The 20,659-nt window shown below is 62.8% G+C and overlaps 2 protein-coding genes across 5 annotated transcripts; both read left to right on the top strand.

Moving 5' to 3' along the window:
• Positions 1 to 268: 268 nt before the first annotated feature.
• GJC2 (gap junction protein gamma 2) lies at positions 269 to 7,937 on the top strand. The gene is made up of 2 exons (XM_082724012.1): positions 269 to 381; positions 5,687 to 7,937. The coding sequence occupies exon 2, from the start codon at positions 5,705 to 5,707 to the stop codon at positions 7,001 to 7,003; it is 1,299 nt and encodes a 432-aa protein (XP_082580138.1). The 5' UTR covers positions 269 to 381; positions 5,687 to 5,704; the 3' UTR covers positions 7,004 to 7,937.
• A 6,548-nt stretch (positions 7,938 to 14,485) lies between these two features.
• On the top strand, positions 14,486 to 19,645 carry IBA57 (iron-sulfur cluster assembly factor IBA57). Of its 4 annotated transcripts, none has more exons than XM_082724005.1 (4): positions 14,998 to 15,056; positions 17,209 to 17,266; positions 17,898 to 18,241; positions 18,487 to 19,645. In XM_082724005.1, the coding sequence occupies exons 3-4, from the start codon at positions 18,142 to 18,144 to the stop codon at positions 18,873 to 18,875; spliced, it is 489 nt and encodes a 162-aa protein (XP_082580131.1). In that variant the 5' UTR covers positions 14,998 to 15,056; positions 17,209 to 17,266; positions 17,898 to 18,141; the 3' UTR covers positions 18,876 to 19,645. The 4 variants fall into 4 exon arrangements, with proteins under 4 accessions (XP_082580129.1, XP_082580131.1, XP_082580132.1 ...); XM_082724004.1 differs by lacking the exon at positions 14,998 to 15,056 and adding an exon at positions 15,470 to 16,929 and having other exon boundaries at positions 17,058 to 17,266; XM_082724003.1 differs by lacking the exons at positions 14,998 to 15,056; positions 17,209 to 17,266 and adding an exon at positions 14,486 to 14,989.
• The last annotated feature ends 1,014 nt before the right edge of the window (positions 19,646 to 20,659 follow it).

Here is a 20,659-nt window from a genome sequence, read left to right as displayed (position 1 = left end):
CCGTGCCCAGGCCATGCTGCTGTGGTGGGACCCAGGCAGACGCCCTCAAGCACAGATGCACATTGGAGGGCAGGTGGGAGCCTGGCAGGGAGGCAGGTGAGGTGGGGCCAGAATGATATGCAGAGGGAGGGGCACAATCAGGGGAGGCCCCTGCCCTCTCTGGGCCCCGTCCAGCCCTGGGGACAATCGGGAATTCAGACCCCAGGCCTTGGGGGGAACAATGGAGCCCTTGAAGGCCCTCCCCCAACATTGTGCTTGGTGGTGAGAGGTGGCCCTGGGTCAGGCCCAGGACTCAGCCAGGCACTCATCCTGGGAGGATCTCTGTCCAGCCAGCTGGCAGGTGGAAGACCTCAGGGACCCCCATTTCCTGGCCTGGAAAAGGTAGGGCACTGCCCAGGGGGCCAAGTGTGGGCATTCGTAGGGGGATGAACAACATGCACCTTCTCCGTGGACCCGGGGTGTCCGGCTCAAGAGAAGCAGGCAGGGAACACCAGGTCCTGGGTCTGGCAGGACTGCTCTCCTGTTCTCGGGACCAAACGGGATGGTGGGGGAGGTAGGGGCTCCCAGGGCTGCTCAGGCCAGCTGGTGAGTGGGAAGGGAAGGGAAGGGAGTGCACCGGGGACCTTCCCCAGCAGCTGGGGCTCCTCAAGGCTATGCTGGTGTGGCCAGCCCACCAGCTGTGGTGTGTCCAGAGGCCGGCCTCAGACGGTTTGGGCCCGGTGGGAGGCTGGGGAGGCCTACCCTGCACACATGGGCAGACGTACTGGGGTGGGTACACCTGCCGCTGAGTGCCCCACTCCTGACCCAGCCTGGGGTTCCTTCCCATAAACCCTCACAGGGGCCTGCTAGACCCCAGGTCCTCAGCTCTCGGCCCCAGGGGTCACCGGGAGCAGACCAGAGCCCTGTTGTCCAGGAGCGCCCCCCCCCCCCCCCCGCACCGTGTGCCACAGATGTTGTGAGTGAGTTGTCTGGGCAGCCCAAGCAGGAGTGGGGTGCAGGCGGGTGGTCCTGGGCAGGGTGCCAGGCTAGGCGGTAGCAGTTTGGGAAGGGGTAGAGGCCCCCTGCACAGCAATAGTGGACCCAGGCCGGCCTGCAGCATCACAGAGCCCCCACGGAGCCCCATGGGGTGCTCTCGCAGGTTCCAGCCCTCCCCCCACACCCAGGGCTTCCCGCAGACCTCCCTGCTGTGTCTGCTCTGGGAAACCCTCACGAGTCCCTCTGCAGACCCGGCCCCCCTGTGGGAGGAGGACCCTCACTGAAAGCAGGGACTGCAGAGAGCGCTTGCTGGCCCCACCAGCCTCCCCAGTTCATCCCGCCTCTGCCTCTGTCAGCCCGCCCTAGGCCTGAGGGGCGCTCTTGTGAGGTAGGCGAGTGTACAGATGCTTGCGAGGTCAGGGTCTGAACACCGACCATGCTGGTGCTGGTGGGCTGAGCACCCTGTGAGGGTGGAGCTCCCTGGGGGCAGACCCTGCAGGCTGAGTGCAGAACAAGAGGGGGCCTGAAGGGGGCCCCGCGGGCAGCCATTGTCCACCCTCAGTGTGAGACTGACAGGTGTGCCCAGCAGCTGCACGGGGTGGGAGGGTGGGGGCAAGGGAAACTGTGGGGTGGCTTGTGGCCCGGCCAAAATTCAGGGCCAAGCTGACATTGGGGTGCTTGTCAGCACTCTAGGTTCTGGCCCCCAGGATCTCACGGGGGGGATCCCTTGCAGATCAGGTGAGCTGAGCATGTTTGGAGGGGGGGGCCTGCCTGGCAGCCCCTCCTTGGGGAGGAAGCTCGGCCTGCCCTGGAGCCGTTCCTGGGAGGAAGCAGGGCCAGGGATGGGAAGGAAGTGGTTGGGCAGGCCCTGGCCCTTCCCCCTGCACACCCGTCCACTCCCAGGACCTTTGTTCAGACCCAGGGGTGAGGGGAGCTCATGGATGCCCGCCATCCTGCTGCCTGCTAGAGCCTAACACCCTCCTCCCGGCAGTCCAGCAGTCTCCCCTTAAGCCCTGGCTTCTCCTCCCAGATCCTGGCCTGCAGCCTGGGACCCTCCTTGCCCATCACTGAGTATGATCCCACCCACACTTGCTCTGACCGAGCTCTGGGTGAGCTGCTGTCTGAACGGAGCCAAGGTTCCTGCAAACCAGGACCCCTACCCTCCCCCCACCTCACCCCTGCCAGAGGCCCAGCCCCACTGGCCACCTACTGGCAGCACTGGACAGCCTTGAGTGAGCCCCTCAGCCTTCCTGGGGGTCAGGGTCCTCCCTGGGGCCTGCAGCTCAGGGGGAGTCAGCAGAGGGAGGGGGAGCTACGTGGAGGGGGCTGCACACTGTTTCGGATCCCCTTTCCTTCCCCTTTATTCACATAACCTTGCCTATCAGTGCGTACTTGGGTCAGACCCTGTAACCCAGTCTGTAGTACTGTGTTGCTCTACTGTAACTCCAGCAGGCATGGCTTCAGACACGGGGAGCTTCTGCAAGGTGCTGCCATGTCCCTCACTGTGTGCACGCGTGCGAGCAGGTGTGTGCGTGTGTTTGCATACTCCTGCCTATGTGGGTGTGTGTGCGCACATGCCTGCCTGTGCAGGTGCATGTGTTGTGGGCACGTGATCAGAGTGCGTGGGCATGCATGTGGATGAAAGGATGTGTGTGTGCATGAGCGTGCACGTGTGTGCTTAGGTGCCTTGCTGCTCGTGAGTGGGTGCGCATGCGCTTGCACATCCTTCCTCACTCTCTAGCCCAAGCATGTGTTCTGACACATTTCCTGCCCCATCATGACCCCAGCAGCTTCTCCACAAGCTCAAGGGCCTTGACTGAGAGTGCGTGTGCTCATTGGCTACAGAAGGGGCCTTGACCACGGTGCATGTGCTCATGGCTATGGATGTTCTCACATTTCCACCCTTCCAATACACATGTGCACAAACCTGTGTACACACACATGACCCTGACATTCCCTGGGTAGTTGTCCATGTCCTGTTCAGCCCCAGTTCTCCAATGCTAACCCCCGACATTCCAGCCCCTCCCCTCCCTGGCAGGTCTATGGCCCCCAGGTAGTGAGGAACCCCCAGACAATGGTAAATAAAGCTGATGGGGGACTGTACTGTAGTCCCAGCCTAGGAGGCAGATTGTAGGATGGGCAGGGCATGGGGTGTGGGCGGGCACAGATGTATGTGGGGGCATGTATTGGGCAGGCCTGGCATGTGTGGCCATTTTGGGGTAGGGCGTGGAGGGGGTGAACTTTGGGGGGGGGGGCATGGAATAGTGTCCAGGGGTATGCAGGGTGGGTCAGGGCATGGAGCGTAGGATATGGTCCTGGTGTGGACATGTGCGGGCATATGAGTGTGTGCAGGGTAGGGTGTGTGCAAAATGTGAGCGGAGCAAGGACGTGGGTAGGGGTGTGGGGGAGCGTGGACATGTGCAAGTGTGCATGGGTGTGTGAGGGGCAGGTATGCCAGGGGTGAGGCCCTGCAGCTGTGGGCTTGGCCTGGGGTGGAGGTTACCTGGCTTGCAGCCATGTGTGCTTGGCTGTTATTGCAAAGTTTAGGGAGTTCCAGAGGCGTGGTCAACAGGCCCCCTAAGGTGACTGGTGGGTTAGGCTCTCACAGAGCAAGGCAGAGCCTGGCAGAGTTGCATGCAGGGTTTGCTGATGGTGTGCAGGGGTGCAGGACAGAGAGCCGTGTAGGGTAAGGACCAGAGTTTGCCATCTGCCCATGTCAGCAGGCATCTTGGGCCAGAGGGCTGGATTTGGAGGGTCCTTCAGCAGGGACTGAGACCAGAGCTGGTCAGTGCAGCCTCCTGACCGCAGAATGACCCTGGTGTCCCCAAGTGTGTGACACAGACCCTGCACATACATACATGTGGCACTAGGCTTTGGCCCTCGCTGGAAGAGCCAGAGGGTGGTGCCATCTCTGAGTCTTTGCCCTCCACCCAAGCTCACGGACTCCCCCACTGCACTGGGACAAGGAGGAGAGGAGCCTTGCTGCCTCCAACTCCTGCTGCCCAGACTGTACCCCGCTTGCCACTGAAGTCCTGCAGAACCAGCTCTGATTACCCCCTCTCCCGACACCTCTCATCATTTGGCCTCTGCCACTCGGGGCTGCCCCGCCGGGTGCGGGTGGCGTCTGTGTCCCAGCCTGAGAGGGAGGGCTGGACGTATGTCTGTGTAGGTGGGAGGGTGTGTGCATTAGTGCATAAGTGTGCATATGTGTCTGAGTGTTTGCACACGTGCAAGTGTGAGTGCACCAGCACATTTGCTTATAAATGTGTGCATATGTGAGTGTGTGTGTCCTGGTGTGTGGACATCTGTGCATTTGATTATTAGTGTGTGCATGCACGAGTGTGCATCTGGGTCTGTGGGTTCATGTGTGCAGCTGCAGGCACATGTGCGTCTCAGTGCATGGGTGGGTGTGCATTTGAGGAGGGCTTGTGTGTGTGTGGCTCTGAGAGGGGCAAGGCACACAGATGTGAGGAAGAAGGGTCACTTCCCCAGGAACCCCCTCTTCCTGCCCCCACCCAAGGGGAGAGGCCCCAGCTGCATAAAGACGAGCTTCCCCAGAGCCACCCTCCCAGCCTCGGCTGCTCCATCCCACACCTGCCCACGCTGCCTCCTGGGCCCGGAGGGAGGGGATCAGAAGCAGGAGGCACTCAGGGGTCTCCTATCCCCAAACCATCCCAAAGCAGGTACTGGCCTTAGTCACGACAGAGGGAGGGTGGGCCTTGGGGGGCTGCAGCCCCTCTCCCCTTCCTGGAGGCTCAGGATGATGAATATTAGCGCCATTCTCTCCTGGGCACAGGCCCACCGGGGGATCAGCACTGGTTTGGGATGTGGTGATTGGCCCCATGGCGGTCTCCAGGTGTCACGGATGCCCTGATGTGCCTTGCTCGACCAGTCCCCATTCTGAACAGATGCCTGGCCTCACTTGGCTTCCCAGCGGGCCTGTCCTTGCTACATTTCTGCGGAGAACGGGGTGGTGGTGTTTGGACAAGATGGGGAAGCAGCCCAGAGGGCTGGCCAGTGGCCTGTAGGCCAGCAGGGTCTCTTGAGGAGTGTCGGAATGAGTCTGGGGGTCCTCTGTGGAGAGGGAGGAAGCAAAGGCTCAGTGGAGGGTGTGGACAGGGATGTGGGGTGGATTGTGCTGCTGGAGGAGACTGGAATCAAAAGGGCTCCAGGGGCTGGGGGCCTGGAGGGCTCTGTGGGATGCTGCAAACAGGACCCCAGGAGACCCTTTTCAGTGGCCTGAACTCTGCCTGAATGGGGCGGGAGGGCCATGGGTCTGAGCTGAGGCCCCGCAGCCCCCAGACCCTGATTGGGGCTGGCCTTGGTCTCCCTATGCACTCTCAGGGCCTCGGGTGGGGTCTCTGGATCTGGGGGAAGGCTGCAGCTTGCAAGGGGCTGGGCTGTCCCTGGCGTGGGGAGGGTGTGGGGGGCTGGCGCTGCCACAGGCAGCGGGGACCAGAGGAGGGGGCATGGGGTGAGCCAGGGCTGCCTCTCCACATATCCATCCAGAAGGCAGAGTCAGGACCGAGGGTGCTGCCCCTTTCACTGAAGGTGGTAAGCCCCCCAGATCTTACTAGGCAGGGTCCCTGGCTCCCCCTCTGCCACCCCGCCGTGCTCCCGAGACTCCCTCTGTGGGGCGCTCCTCCTGGCCTGTTCTCCTCCTCGCCCACCCCTGCCCCGAGTTGAACTCCCCTCGCTTCGGCCCCCGCAGGTCCCGTCCCCCGCCCCTATGACCAACATGAGCTGGAGCTTCCTGACGCGGCTGCTGGAGGAGATCCACAACCACTCCACGTTCGTGGGCAAGGTGTGGCTCACCGTGCTGGTGGTCTTCCGCATCGTGCTCACGGCCGTGGGCGGAGAGTCCATCTACTCAGACGAGCAGACCAAATTCACGTGCAACACGCGGCAGCCGGGCTGCGACAACGTGTGCTACGACGCCTTCGCGCCCCTGTCGCACGTGCGCTTCTGGGTCTTCCAGATCGTGGTCATCTCCACGCCGTCCGTCATGTACCTGGGCTACGCCGTGCACCGCCTGGCGCGCGCCTCGGAGGACGAGCGCCGCCGCGCGCCTCGCCGCCGCCCGGGCCCTGGACACCGCCCAGCCCGCGCGCCTCTGCCACTGCCCCCGCCGCCGCACCCTGGCTGGCCCGAGACCGCCGGCCTGGGCGAGGAGGAGCCCATGCTGGGCCTGGGCGAGGAGGACGAGGACGCGGGGGTGGCCGACGGCCTAGGCGAGGAGGCCCAGGCGGAGGACGCAGGCATGGCCAAGGGCGCGGGCGCTGACGGCAAGGCTGCGGGGGCCCCGGGTCCGGCCGGGCAGCACGACGGGCGGCGGCGCATCCAGCGCGAGGGCCTGATGCGCGTGTACGTGGCCCAGCTGGTGGCGCGGGCTGCCTTCGAGGTGGCCTTCCTGGTGGGCCAGTACCTGCTGTACGGCTTCGAGGTCCGGCCCTTCTTCGCGTGCAGTCGCCAGCCCTGCCCGCACGTGGTCGACTGCTTCGTGTCCCGGCCCACGGAAAAGACCATCTTCCTGCTGGTCATGTACGTGGTCAGCTGCCTCTGCCTGCTGCTCAACCTGTGCGAGATGGCGCACCTCGGCCTGGGCAGCGCGCAGGACGCGGTGCGCGGCCGCCGGCCGCCGGCTGGCGCCCCGGGCCCAGCGCCGCGTGCGCCGCCCGGCACGCTGCCCGCCTCACCCGCCGGCCTCGCCTGCCCCCCAGACTACAGCCTGGTGGTGCGCGCAGCTGAGCGCGCGCGCTCGCACGACCAGGACCTGGCCAGCCTGGCGCTGCAAGCGCTGCGGGAGGGGCATGCGATGGGTGACCGCGACAGCCCGCCGTGCCCCGGCCTCCCTGCGGCTGCTCGGGGGCCCCCACTGGCTGGCGCCCCCGCCTCCGGCTCAGGCAGTGCCACGTCGGGGGGCACGGGCCCAGGCGGGGGCCAGGCCAGGCCGGGCTCCAAGCCCAGGGTGGGCTCAGAGAAGGGCAGTGCCAGCAGCAGGGAAGGCAAGACCACCGTGTGGATCTGACGACCCCGCCGCTGACGTGGCCTGTCCTCCCTCCAGGCCGAGGCTGGGGTGGGGGGCTGTGGGGGAAGGCCCAGGGCTGGGCGCTCAGGGCTCTCTTCTTCCTCCTTCTCCCTCTCCCCATCTCCCCTCCCCCTCCTCCCCCTCCTCCCCCTCTCTCCCCTTCCTCCTCCTCAGCTGCCCACACTCTCAGGAGGGGAGGGGGGAGCCGGGAAGGCATTGCCCGCTGGACACCGGCCCCTCCCTGCATGAGTCCTGGCTCTGTCCAGGGTAGGATCTGCAAGAGCCCCTAGCTCGGATCCCTGAAAGTGGAAGATGTAGATAGAAACTCCCACCTCCAGGGCCTGGCCTAGCTCACCGGGTGTGGGGGCGGTGCTGGGCCCTCTCCCCGGAGACCCTCTGGGCTCTCAGGCTGGCTTCGCTGGGTCAGGACAATAGATCTCCTCCCCTGCTCCCCTGTAGCAGCTCACAGAGGTCACCCAGGGTGCCTGGCTTGAGGAACTGGGGGCACTGTGCTGGGTCCCTACTCCCTGAGGCAGCAAATGGGGCTCACTCCCCACACCCCCAACACAACTGCATTTCGTGTTTTGTGCACAGCTGGAAGCAATCCTAGGTCTTTCTTGTACAGAAGGGAAACTGGGGTTGGATGGATCTGGCCCCTACTGGGCCCCATGCTCTCCATTCCCCACCTAGACAGCTGGACAGAGGCCCTGGGGTGAACAGACCACACCCTCTGGAGCCTGGGACATCATGGAAGTCCCGCAAAGATGTTGGTTCACCTTCTGCCGGGTCATGCTCCGAGCTTTGGCACTGGCCATTCTGGGAGAAGGGGTTCTGGGGCTCCTACCTACCCCTTCTCTGGCCTCCAGCCCCCTCCCTAATTCATACAGTGTCCAAAACCAAGGAAGCCAAATAAAACTAACTTTTGTTTACAACTGTGTATGTGGGTGCATGTGGGGCATGCACATACGTGTAGAGTGTGCACACGTGTGAGTGTGAGTGCATGCATGTGTGTGTCCACCGTTGCCCTCCAGGGACATGTTTCTCAGCTCTAGGCTAGCTGGGAGAAGCAAGGCTCAGGCCACATGGGTGCCTCTTTGTGCCACGCAGCAGGGGCAAGGGTTGGGGGCACAACTGGACACGCAGATGGTGAGAACAAAGAAAGCAGGCAGGCCCACATGCTCTGAACCCAAGGTCGGCCTGCAGTCAGAGGACAGCGGACAGCATTGTCTGCACACTGGCCACAGCCTGCAGCATGAGTGGCAGAGGGGACACTCAGGTGGTGGTGGGGGAGTCAGCTGCCGCCAGCAAAGAGCCCCTCTGACTTGACTTCAGTGACCCCAGCCCCCCTCGGGCCAAGAGCAGGCTGTGACAAGCCCTCCTGGGCTGCAAACCCTCTTTAGTGTCCCCAGGCAACACCTAGACCCGGGTCAGCCTGCTTCTGATGCTCGGGACATGCTGAGTCCCCCAGGGGAGCCCCACCTCAGGAAGTCCTAGAGAGCCCAGCCAGTTCAGAATCAGAGCAAAGACACATGTCCCCTCTGTGGAAGAGGAGGTCTCATGGGGGCCGAATGCCCCTGATCTGGTGTGCTGCTGGCATGGTCGAGCCTGGGGAAAGCTGGTCTCTGCAGTGGGGCTGCTGTGTGGCCTAGGCCTCCTCCCAGCACGGGGTCTCCAGAGGACCTGGCAAAGGCCAATGACTCTTGTCACCAGCCCAGGACTGACACCATTTCCACTGCACCTACAGGCTTGCGAGATCCAGGAGCAAACAGGACCCTTCTGGTTGGGTCAACCTGTTAACAAGCACACATGGGATGGGAAATTGGATTGTGGCCATTGGAGAATGCCATCAGCCACATGGTTCCTGCAAGCCTGGGTCATCAGCCTTGCCCAGGATGGGGACTGCTCTTGGGGACTTGGTGGTTGCTTGAGGGCCTTTCCTAAACCCTCTGTGACATCTCTCTGTAAATCACCTCTAGGGTGTGTCCTGTCCTGTGACTGTATCTCTATCGCCCTCCCCCAACCCCATTCTTAATTGTTCTAGATGCACTTTGAGGCAGTTTGTGTAACAGGAAGAGGACCTGCCAAGGGGCTGCTGGGGAAACAGGTTTGCTGTGTGTGCCTGAATACAGAAGTCAGATATGGGGGGAGGCTGAGTGTCAATACCCAGTGATTTGTACCAACACTGGCCTAACTGCCACAGTGAGGGTGTGTTTGTAGATGAGATTAACACTGACGGTCAGCACCCTTTGGTAAAGCAGACTGCTGTTCCCAATGTGGGTGAGCCTCATCCAATCAGGTGATGGTCTGGTGAGCAAGGCCAAGGTTCCTGGTCAGTCTGAGAGTTATATTTGTGTCAGCCTTACCGGCTGGTGGCTAGAATGAGCATGGTTCTGGGAGTGTCTTTGAGGTGATGTGGCATGAAATTCACACTAACTTGCAGACTGAGTAGAGTAGATGCTCTCCCCAGTCTGGGTGGGCCTGACCCAATCAGGTGAAGGCAGAGTAGACCCAAAACGGGGAGTCAGAGGGAACTCACTTTGCTAGAGTGTTTGAGCTGGGACATCAGTCTCCCATCTTCAGATACAGAATCAGAATGGAACTACACCCCATCTCTCCTGGGATCCTGCCTGCCCTGAAGATTTCAGACTCCTTAGCCCCATAATCACACGAGCCAATTTCTTAAGCTAAGCCTCTCTCTATATATACATATCCTACTGGTTCTGTTTCTCTGGACAGTCCCAGCTACTACACATCCCATCCCATCCTATCCCATCCTAGGGACCCATCAGTTTTGCGACCTCAGCACAATGATGACCTTGGTTCTGTTTCCACACACACTCCCCATGGACGTCACAGGCTGCCCTGGGCCTGCAGGGTCCCTCATGAGGTGGACACAGCCCCGATCTGACACTTGAACCACTGCCCTACGGGACGAGGCACCGAGGCTCTCCAGGATGTGAATTCCCAGAGGTGAAAACCGACCTCAGCAGCCTGCCTGGCACTTGAAAAAACACCTCCGTGTGAGTGCCTTGGTTTCCTCATGCACCTGGGATGGCCACGAGGATGGAGGACTGGAACTGGGGTGCAGAGCAGCCCCTTATGGACCCTCCATCTTCTGGAGCATGCCGCAGGCTGGAGGAAGAGCCCAGGCCTTCTGGCCCTCCTCATGGCCAGATGGGAGAGTGGGTCCCCAGGCCAGGCTGGTGGGGAAGGGCGTGGCCAGGGCAGGATCGGACGGGATGGCCTTCTTGTCTGACTGTTATCTATTTCCATGGCCAGAGCCAACTCACCAGCTGCTTGGGGAGACTGTGGAGGGAGGTGGGGAGGGGCTGCTTGGACGCTCCCAGAATGGGGGCTGCTTCCTCCCCGCCTTTGGGAAGGGAGGAGAACATGAGGAGAGAATAACAGGAAACCACCCCTGGTCCAGTAGTGGCTGGGACGTAGGGTCCAAAACCCCCATGCCTGCCCGTTTCCCGGCTCCTGACCCCTCCCGGGCTCATGGCCTCAGAGGGGGGCGATGGCCCACGGATCCAGCTGCTGGACCCAGGCTGATGAGTGGGGTTCCCTGGGAGCCTCCATGGCCCAACGGGCCCCAGCCCCTGCCCTTCCACCTCCAATGAGGCCGGGGGGGCAACCCATGTGCGGGGAGCCCTGCTGGTGGGGTGGCCTGAGGACCAGAGAGGACTTTCTGGAGTGGGAGACCTGGATTAGCTGGCAGGCGGAGGCAGCCACTGGCCATGTGTAGCTCCAGGCCCTTCAGTGGCTTGGGGGAGACCCGAAGGTTTCATCAGACTTCATCTGAGCAACGTGCATGTCCCCAGTCCTGCTGGAGGCAGCTGCTGTGCTGAACAGTGCCAAGCAGGATCGGCTTACTGCCCAGTGGGAAGGTCAGGGACGGTTCCGGGTGGTGCCTGGGCGGCTACTGGCCAGCCCTGTAGCAGGGCTGGTGGGAAGCACATTCCTCCGCTGGCTGCGGGCCAGGCTGAGGTGAGGCTGGAGGAACGTGACCCCCAGTCTGTGTCGTCCTGGCTGCTTCCTCCCTGGTCCTCCTGGGCTGGTAGGGGGGTGCCGGGTCACCTGTGGAATGCCAGGCCGGCAGAGGAAGACCTTCTCCACCAAGGGCAAGCAGCCAGGGGAGTCGCATACCAGGACTGGCAGATCACAGCCAGAATGCCAGCCAGGAGGGACACCAAGAGCCTGGGAGGCCCTGAGGGGGCTTCTCTGTGCCCCTAGCATGCCCACCAGCCCAGAAGGACCAGGCACCTCTCAGGTTTGGGGCAGCATGGCCTCGAGGAGGGTTGGGGAGTGCCGGGGTAGCTGGATATGCCGAGGGATGGGCGGGTGCAGGGCCCCGGGTAAGGCTGTCCTGAGGTGTGGGGACTGTGTGCCAACAAGCCCTTCCTGTGGAGATGGCCTGGGTGGCGGCTGGTGTGAGGCACCTGTGTTGTCTGGGCCCTGGGGATGAGTGTCCTGACATAGGAAACCAGACCAATCAGCGGGTTCTCCAGCGCCTCAGAAGCAGGCTGGGGCGGGGGTCAGCCTGGCGTCTGTGGCCAGTGTTTAGACCACAGGTAGAAGGCCACAGCCCCTTCATGGGGGGGGAGATCAGGGTGCACGTGGCTGCACCAGCCAGAGTTTTCCCCAAGGGGTGCCCTCAGCATTCAGTCCTGAGGACACCTTCCGGCTAACCCCAGGGGACACGCTGCAGGGGGGCCTGGTGACACATGGCAGCTCCACCTGCTGGATGCAGGTGTGGGGAGGGGAGGCCATGTGATAACATGGAACGCGGGGCCCTGGGGAGCTGGGGGGGAGGTGTTTGGCAGGATGTGGGTCTGGAGCGCACACATGGGTTTGCAGTGACCCATGGGTGGTATGGCAGGTCAGGTGAGGTCAGATGGCACCACACAGAAGGGCCAGGCCGTACATGCCCACAGCGCTGTTACAGGGGCTCACTCAGGTGGACCAGGAGTGGAGGGGCAGGGGGCAGCGAGCACAGGCTGCCTGAAGGGTAGGGAGGGCCTGTGGGAATTTGTGGCTACCCTGGCTGTGGTTCTGGGGAGTGCAGGTGGGACTCAGAGACAGGGCTGTGTCTCAGAGCACACCACAAAGGGGAGCATGGTCCAGAGACAGCGGCTGATGGGGGAAATGGAGTTCCAAAGCTCTGCCTGGGTACAGATATGCGCTGCCAGCATCCTCGTGCAGAATCTCTAACCTCCCCATGGGACTGTCCGGAGATGGGCCCCGGGGAGGGAGTCAGGGTTCCATGAGGTCAGAGAGGTGGTGGAGGTCGGGGAAGTGGAACACAGGAGAAGGGACACCAAAGACAAGAATGCACTGCCTGCGTGCCACGGAGAGGGACCTCACCAGAAACGTACCCTGTTCTGGGACGCTGGAGACCCGGAAGTCTGCGTCTGGAGACGGGAGTTGTTAGGCCCCAGTCTGCGGCACCTGTTACACAGGTAACTGATAACTGACACATGGAGGGAATGGTGTGGTGAGTCCTTGAAAAGTTAGACACGGAATCACCATACAACCTGGCAATGCCACTTGGGCTCTATACACCAGTGACAGTGGGATTACTAACAAGAAGCATGGCCCAGGTTCCCGGCACAGAGGCCCTAAAATCCTTGGAGTTCTCAGTGCTGAGAACCATGAAGGCAGCTTCTGTTGCATAATGAGGTGATTTTGGGAAGCCCCTCAGGGTGGGGGCTGGTGGCCAGGGGACCAAACCTTGACCCCAAGGTGTGAAGTGTCAGTCCCACCCCCTAACCTAGGGAGGGGGGAGAGAGCCAGAGGTGGGATCCATCACCCCCCACCAACAGCCTAGAACTGAATCCATTGGGCCCATGGACAAAGCCCCCATAAACCCCACAAGGCCAGGCTTGAGAACTTCTGGAGACCAGGTCAGATGTAGGGAGAGGGACACCGGTAAGGACCAAAGGACCGGGAAGCCCCAGGCCCCTGCCCCAGGGCCTTGCCCCCAGTCTGTCCTCCATTGGCTACTTGTGAGTCGAGTCTTACCACAATAAACGGGTTAATGCAGGAAGAAGAATGTTTCCCTGAACCCCGTGAGCCGCTCCGCACGTGCATGGAACCCGCCGAGGGACCGTGGGGACCTCGGTTCTGTCGCGAGGGTCAGAGTGCGTGGGGGCCCAAGACTTGTGATTGGGGTCTGCGGTGCGGTGGTGTGTGGGCCTGAAGTGTGACCGCGTGCGGGATGAAGCGGTCTCCCTCTACGTGGGCGTGACGGAGACTCCGCGTCGGGTGGGGGGTGACGGGGACCCCGCTGGGGGGGGGGTGGACTCCACGGGGGGCGGGATGCTGACTCCGCGTGGGTGTGATGCTGACTCCACGAGGTGGGGCGTGACGAGGACTCCGTGGGGGTCGTGATGCTGACTCCGCGGGGTCATGACGCAGACCCACATGGGTCCGACCCTGACTGCGTGTGGACCGGGTCAGAGCTGAGGGCCCCCCAGCTGGTGTGTGGCGCCCTCCCCCCAAGCACACATTGACCCTAAAAGTCAGAGGGGAAGGACAGAGCAAGACCAGAGGACCCCAGCAGCGTGGTTCCTGCACACCACACCCCAGGGGCTGCGACCAGGGTCTCCAAGAGATGCGCACACACGTGGGAGCAACATTCACCACAGCCAAGGAGTGGAGCGACAAAATGTCCACCATGAGGAAACGGCTGCAAAAACGGCGCTATGTCCACACAACAGAACCCTACCCACCCTTTAGGAGGAGCACCTGACACGCTCACGGCGCCAGCCAGTCACAGAAGCACGCACACGGCATGATTCTGTCCGCGAGTCTGGTTCCCCGACCGGGGAGGGAGTGGGGGTTTCCAGGGCTGGCCGCGGGCAGGAAGGTCACCAGTTTTGGCTGCCCACCACGTGAATGCGCTCCACGGGGCTGACGGTGTCTGTATGAAAGGATGGGGATGGCTCCCCACGGTAACGCCAGCGGGGACTCTGCTCCCACAGCAGGGGTAGTGCGGGAATCAGCGCAGGTGCCCCGACCCGGAGCAGCCAGGGGGTGGGGCGGAACGCTGACGGACAGCTCCAGGCCCTGCCCCACCCGCTCCGTCCCCGCGGCCAGACGCAAGCCCCGCCCCCCGCAACAAGTCCCGCCTCACGCGCTCCGTTCCCGCCCCTACCTGGCAGAAACCCTGCCCGCAGACACGAGTCCCACGGCGCACGCTCCGCCCTGCCCCCAGACCCAAGTACCGCCCCCACGCCCCATCCAGGCCCCGCAACCAGACACAAGCCCCGCCCCGTCCGTGCTCCTCTCCGGCACAGACCCACACATGCACGCCCCACCCCAGACACAGGTCCGGCCCCACGCGCCCCGCCCCAGACACATATACCGCCCCACACGCCCCACCACGCCCCACACAGGTCCCTCCCCACACAGAAGTCCCGCCCCGCACGTCCCGCCCCAGGCACAGGTCCCGCCCCGCACGCTCCGCCCCGCCCTCAGACGCAAGTCTCGCTCCACACGCTTTGTCTCCGCTTCTCCCCGGCACAAGCCTCGCCCCGCTCAGCCCCTTTCCCCGCGTCCACCCGCCCGCCGCCAGGGGCCGCTGTGGCGCCCACCCACCCGGCCGCCCCGGCCGCCCCGTCACGCCGCCTCACTCCTTCCCAAGATGGCGGCTGCGGCCCTGCTTCGGGGCGCGGTTCCGGGACGCAGCGGCCCGGCCTGGCAATGGCGGCTGCGCGCGACCCCGAGGCGTCGCCTGGTCCACGGCTTGGGCCGTCACGGCGACGACCCCACGGACGGCGCTGCTTGGGCCTGCTTCCCGCTAGGCGAGCGCTCCTTGCTGCGCGTGCGCGGGCCCGACTCCGCGCCTTTCCTCCTGGGGCTGCTGACCAATGAACTGCCGCTTCCGGGTCCTGCGGACGGCGCGACCCCTCCCCCAGCGCGGGCGGGCTACGCCCACTTCCTCAACGTCCAGGGCCGCACGCTCTACGACGTCCTCGTGTACCGGTGAGCGCAGCAGCGGCGCCGGCGGGGGTCGTCCCACAGAGGGACCGGCTGCTCCGGGAGGGTGCAGGTCTAGGAGTGTCCCTAAGCCGGGCATCTAGGCGGGGGCTCCCGGAGGCCGGGGAAAGCCGCCCGGAGCGGGGCACGGGGGGCGTGGAGGGCATCCAGGGGCAGACACCTGCGGTGGGAGGGATGCCGGAGGGGAGGCTACCTGAGGGGCGTTGGGGGAGTACACCTGCGGGTGGGAGGGTAGTCCGGGGGGGGGTGAGTACCCCTGAGGGTGGGAAGGGTCCCCGGGGGAGCACACCTGCGGGTGGGAGGGGTCCCTTGGGGGGAGGCCACCTGAGAGTGGGGCGGCGTCCGGGGGGAGGACTCCTGAGGGTGAGAGAGGCACTTGAGGGTGGGAGAGGCTCCCGCGGGGTGGGGAGCGCACCTGAAGGCGGGAGGGCACCTGAGGGTGGGAGGGGGCACCCGGGGGAAGCACACCTGGGGCGGGAGGCCCTCCTCCCGCGGGGGAGGCCTAACTGAGGGCTGGAGGGGCATCGGTGGGAGGCTGTCAGAACTGGCACCCAGGGGCGGGCCGGCTGCTCGCACTTGGGTCTCCAGGAGCGCACCTTCAGAGTGACTACTTGGGCTTAGCCCTGCTTGGGAAAGCAGTGGTGGGAGGTTTGCAGTGCTGCCGGGGGATGGCCCCAGAGTTGGTGGCCTTTTTCCAAGGGAGGAGGTGAGGAGCCAGGTGCATTTGTCCCAGCTAGCCCTCTTGTTCGGTCCCCTGCTACCTACCTGCGTCTCTCTCAGGGGTCTGTCCCGGGGAGAGGGCCACTTCCCTGGGAGCCCAGCGCCCCTCTGCTTGGTGCTCTCTGGAATTTTTGATGTCAGTGGCCTTGTTCCTTCCGCAGGGCTCCTTGTTCTGGCTTCCTGGAGACAGCACCTTGTCTCAGGGGTGGCTCTGGTGTTTTCCATTTGAAGTGGACTTTACTTTTTGGAGCAGTTTTTGGCTCCCCTAGGTTGGAGGGGAGGGGGGGGCCTCCTGTAGGCATGTAGCCATCCTTGGGTCCGCGTTGCCCCCCCAGCTGATGGACCCGCATTGACGCTCCATCAGCTGGAGACCTCCTTTCCGCGGGGGTTCACTCTCCATGGTGTGCCGTGCTGTGGGCATGGACAAGTGTGGAAGGACGTGTGCCCATGACCCCAGTACCCTTCCCCCAGTTCCACACGCATTGTGTTGCCTCCTGTGATCTGGGGTGACGATTGGGTGGGACATGGGTCACTGCAGAGTGCATGCAGGTTCGTCCAGGCTCCATGTGCTTGCGTGTGCGTCTGCGTGTGTGCAGTGTCTGTGACTTGGTAATACGTGTGGGCCCGTGTTATCTTCTGTCACCACGGGGTCCCCTCCTCCCCCTGTGCAGCACACCTGCCCTTCTCAGCCCCAGGAACTTGGCCAGCCGCTCCTCCCCACCTCTCTGAGGTGTGGTCATCTCAGCAGAGTCAAACAAAGGAAGTGGTGTGGAATTGGGCTCGCACACCTTGATTCCCTTTGGCTCAGTCCACCCGTATCACTGTGGACCCGTGGCTCCTGCTTATGGGGATGAGGTTAGACAAGGTGTACATTGTAGGCTGAGTCCCTAGAGGTGGGGCAGCAAGCCAGCCCCTGCAGCTCCTTCCTCTGAGGGTGACTGGTTTCTCCAGGGCAGCACTTAACACTGTCCTGTCTGGGGTCTGGGGGGGACCTGTCCAGCTGGTGAGGTCTGGGGGAGGGATCTAGGACATCAGCTGGTGGGGTCTGGGAGAGGGGTCTGGGACATCAGCTGGTGGGGTTTGGGGGGTCTGGGACATCAGCTGGTGGGGTCTAGGGGAGGGGTCTGGAACATTAGCTGGTGGGGTCTCGGGGAGGGGCCAGGACATCAGCTGGTGGGGTCGGGGAGGGGCCAGGACATCAGCTGGTGAGGTCTGGGGGAGGGATCTAGGACATCAGCTGGTGGGGTCTGGGAGAGGGGTCTGGGACATCAGCTGGTGGGGTCTAGGGGAGGGGTCTGGAACATTAGCTGGTGGGGTCTCGGGGAGGGGCCAGGACATCAGCTGGTGGGGTCTGGGAGAGGGGTCTGGGACATCAGCTGGTGGGGTCTCGGGGAGGGGCCAGGACATCAGCTAGTGGGGTCTGTACTAGTCGATGGCCTCTCTCACACACACTCCTGGATGGTCTTACCCACTCCCTGTCTTAGTTTCCACGGGGCTGTATGTCCTTGTTTCATCATTCTCTACAACCAGGATCCCAACTAGGTACTTGGGTCGAGTCATCTGCCCTAAGGTCCCCTGCGGTAGGCTCTCCTCTGGGCTCATCTGCCCATAAGCACCCCAACTATCCCACCTGGTTCCCACACTGGTCATGGGGTTCCAGGGTCCCTTCGGGGGGCATGGCTGCCCAGAGTGGGGGTTAGGGTATTCCTGGGCCCTCCAGAGTTCACCTGGGGGAAGTGGGGGTGGAGGGGGTGGCAGGGGGTGAGCACAGGGAGAGAGTGGCCTTAACCACACACCCCCTTGTCCCTGATGTGTGTGCTGTCCTCCCAGCTCCTCAAAGCTTCTGACCCTCTTGAAGTCTGAGTGCCAGCACCTGAGACCTGTGGCCTCTGTGGAGCTAGAGAAGGCAGGTCCTGGGTGTCAGGCTGCTGGTGGCTTTCCATCTCACTGTGAGGGCGCACAGTACCATGCCCCCCATTCCCGGGACTTGCTCACCACCCCACCCCTGGCCGACCCATGTCGTCTCACCCCTTACGTCATCTGCCCCTTGGGCACGCACGAGCTCTGCCAGTACCCTGGGTTGGGAAGGACAGCGCAGCCGTCCCGGGCGGTCAGCGGAGGTCTGTGGCCATGTACCCGGCCCGCCTTCAGGAGCCCCTGTCTCTGCCAGCAGACCAGAATGTGATTGTAGCGAGGTGCCCACGTTCCTCCTGGAGTGCGACCGCGCGGTGCTGGGTGCCCTGCAGACGCATCTGGGGCTGTACAAGATCCGGCGGAAGGTCATTGTGGAGCCATGCCCGGAGCTATGCGTGTGGTCGGTGCTGCCCTGCACCCCAGTGGAGTCCTACGGGGCTGTGCTACTGCGGGAGCCAGCCGAGAGGACCACCATCCTCGCTCGCGACCCCCGGACCTGCTGCATGGGCTGGCGTCTTCTCACCCAGGATAAGGGCCTGGCCCTGGTGTCCGGCGGCCAGCTGGGAGACCTCCGGGACTATCACCGGCACCGGTACCAGCACGGTATGAGCGTGGGACTGGGACGCGGTGGGCGCAGGGAGCGGCGGGGCTCATGGTGTGGTGGGCTCCTGCCCTGGGAGGTCCGTGGTGAGGGCTCCTCTCCTCCAGCGCTAGCTGGTCACTCCTCCCAAGCCCCCGACCCGTGCCAGACGATAGGGTACAGAGAGTGGGCCCTGTGGGCAGCGGGGCTCAGGAGGGCCACCCCCAGCCCCCAGTTCTCAGGGAGCTGCTTCCCTCCCACTCCACAGGCGTTCCCGAAGGTATCCATGACCTGCCTCCAGGAGTGGCCCTGCCCCTGGAGTCCAACCTGGCTTTCATGAACGGTGTCAGCTTTAGCAAGGGCTGCTACATTGGCCAGGAGCTGACAGCGCGCACCCACCACATGGGTGTCATCCGCAAGCGGCTCTTCCCGGTGCGGCTGTTGGGCCCTCTCCCAGCAGGTGGCATCACCCCTGGGTCCTTGGTGCTCACTGAGTCGGGGCAGGCAGCCGGCAAGTACAGGGCCGGCCAGGGAGACGTGGGCCTGGCCCTGCTGCGGTCGGAGAAAATCAAGGGCCCTCTCCACATCAGGACCTCTGAGAGTGGCCGGGTGGCCTTAACTGCATCCGTGCCAGACTGGTGGCCCACAGCCAAGTAGCACTGGAAGTCCCCTGGCTTCTGTGGGTTCCGGAGCTGCCAGGGGTCATGGAGGGCCCCACCTTTGGTTGGCCCCCACTGCCCATGGTGGTCCCGTTAATGCACCCCCCTCTGGAGGCCCCAGAGTAGTGGGCCCCCATGGCTGTGGGCATCGGGGTAGTGCTCCTTGCCCTCTGTGCTTCCCAGAGGGTCTGATGCCCAGCTTGGGCTGTCCTCTCTGGTGGCTCTGTGGCTGGGGGTGGGGGGGAGGCATTGAGAGGGGAGGGCAGGAGCTATCCCATGGCCTGAGGCTGAGGAGAGCAGGCCTGTACCTGCTTCCAGGCTGAGCTGAGTTGCAGCTTCTGCCAGACGAGGGTGGACAAGACCCCGGCTCTGTGGGTTTGGGGGGCATTCGCCATCAGCCTGGGACAAGGATGGTCCAGAGCCTTGCCCCTGGGCTGCCTGCACCCCTCCATCAGGTGTTGGTTGAAAGGACAGGTGGGCTGTGGGATGTGCCGTGCTGTGTGCAGGCTGTGGGGCGCTCCACCTGTGCACCATGGTCTCAGCAGCATACCTCTCTTACCCTGAGCTGCTCAGGGTGCGGAAAGGAGCTTCTGCCTGCATAATTTATGTGCTGCTGTTTTGGGATGTGGCCGTGTCTGCACAAGATGAGCTAACTTTCTTCCCTTTTTAAACCACTGACTTCCATGGTCCCGTGCAATGTGAATCTCACGGTCACGGGGTGTCCCTCTTAACACCCTGGTGTGGCTATTAAAGTGTGACCCAGAAGCAGCCCATGTGCAACTCTGGCTTCATTTTGGGCGGAAGGTCATGGGACATGGTTCTGGGTGGAGCGTGGCAGATGGAAGGCAACAGCAGAGTTCGAGGAAGAGACTCAGAGGCTGGGATGGCTGGGAGGCACTGGGTCTGGGGCAGATGGCAAGGGGCAGTTTGGGGGAGGCCTGGCTGCCCTGGGCCCCTCGACTCTGCTGCCCCTTTGTATCAGCTTTGTGGTTTGCAAATATTTTTTTTTCATTCTGGGCTGTCTTTTCACCTTATCAGTGGTTTCGCTTCTTAGTCAGAAGTTTGTCATTCCATGGAGACCCCCTCCTGACAGGATTTGTCCTTTGTGCTTGGGTGTCATGTCCAGTTGTGGCCGGAACCACTGCCTGGGGAAATGTTCCCTGTGTTTTCTTCTGGGGACCTTACACTTGCTCCTTTGATCTCTTTTGGGTTAATCTTTGTGGACGGTGTAAGAAAGCTTCCAGTCCACTCTGCACGTGTGGATATCCAGCACGGTTTCTTGAGGACACTGTCCCCAACCCACTGAGCATTCTCAGGAGAGATGGAGGCTTTCTGCCTGTCATGAGGATGCTGGGAAGGTGCTCACACTAGCTGAGTCTTTCCACGATGACAGTTGTATTTGATCATAAAGGAGAGTTAATAACAGTTACAAAGCAGGCTCACTGACCGTTCAATGGGTGACTTGGCACGTAGAGCGGGACAGAAGACAGACCACACGACGAACAAGATAACAGAGGGGACAGGATGGTTGCAAAGCAAACGTGAAGTCAGTCTGGGCGCAGTGAAGACAAGGCCTCTTGTCCGGGTCAGCTCTTGGCACTTCCTGCTGCAGCTGTTCAAGCAGGGAAGGATGTGGGTTCTACTGGGGGATTGAAGGTGCAGAGCCCTTGGGGGCAGCTGCTTTCTATGTGGTCAGACATAGAGGGGTCATGAGTCTGAAGAGTCCAACGGTTCTCTGCCAAAACCCTCCCCTTTAAAAGGAGTTGCTTAGTCCTGGGCCCC

Source organism: Mustela nivalis (assembly GCF_964662115.1).
Source record: "Mustela nivalis genome assembly, chromosome: 3".
Lineage (NCBI taxonomy): Eukaryota > Metazoa > Chordata > Mammalia > Carnivora > Mustelidae > Mustela > Mustela nivalis.
This window is presented reverse-complemented; position numbering and strand designations above follow the sequence as displayed.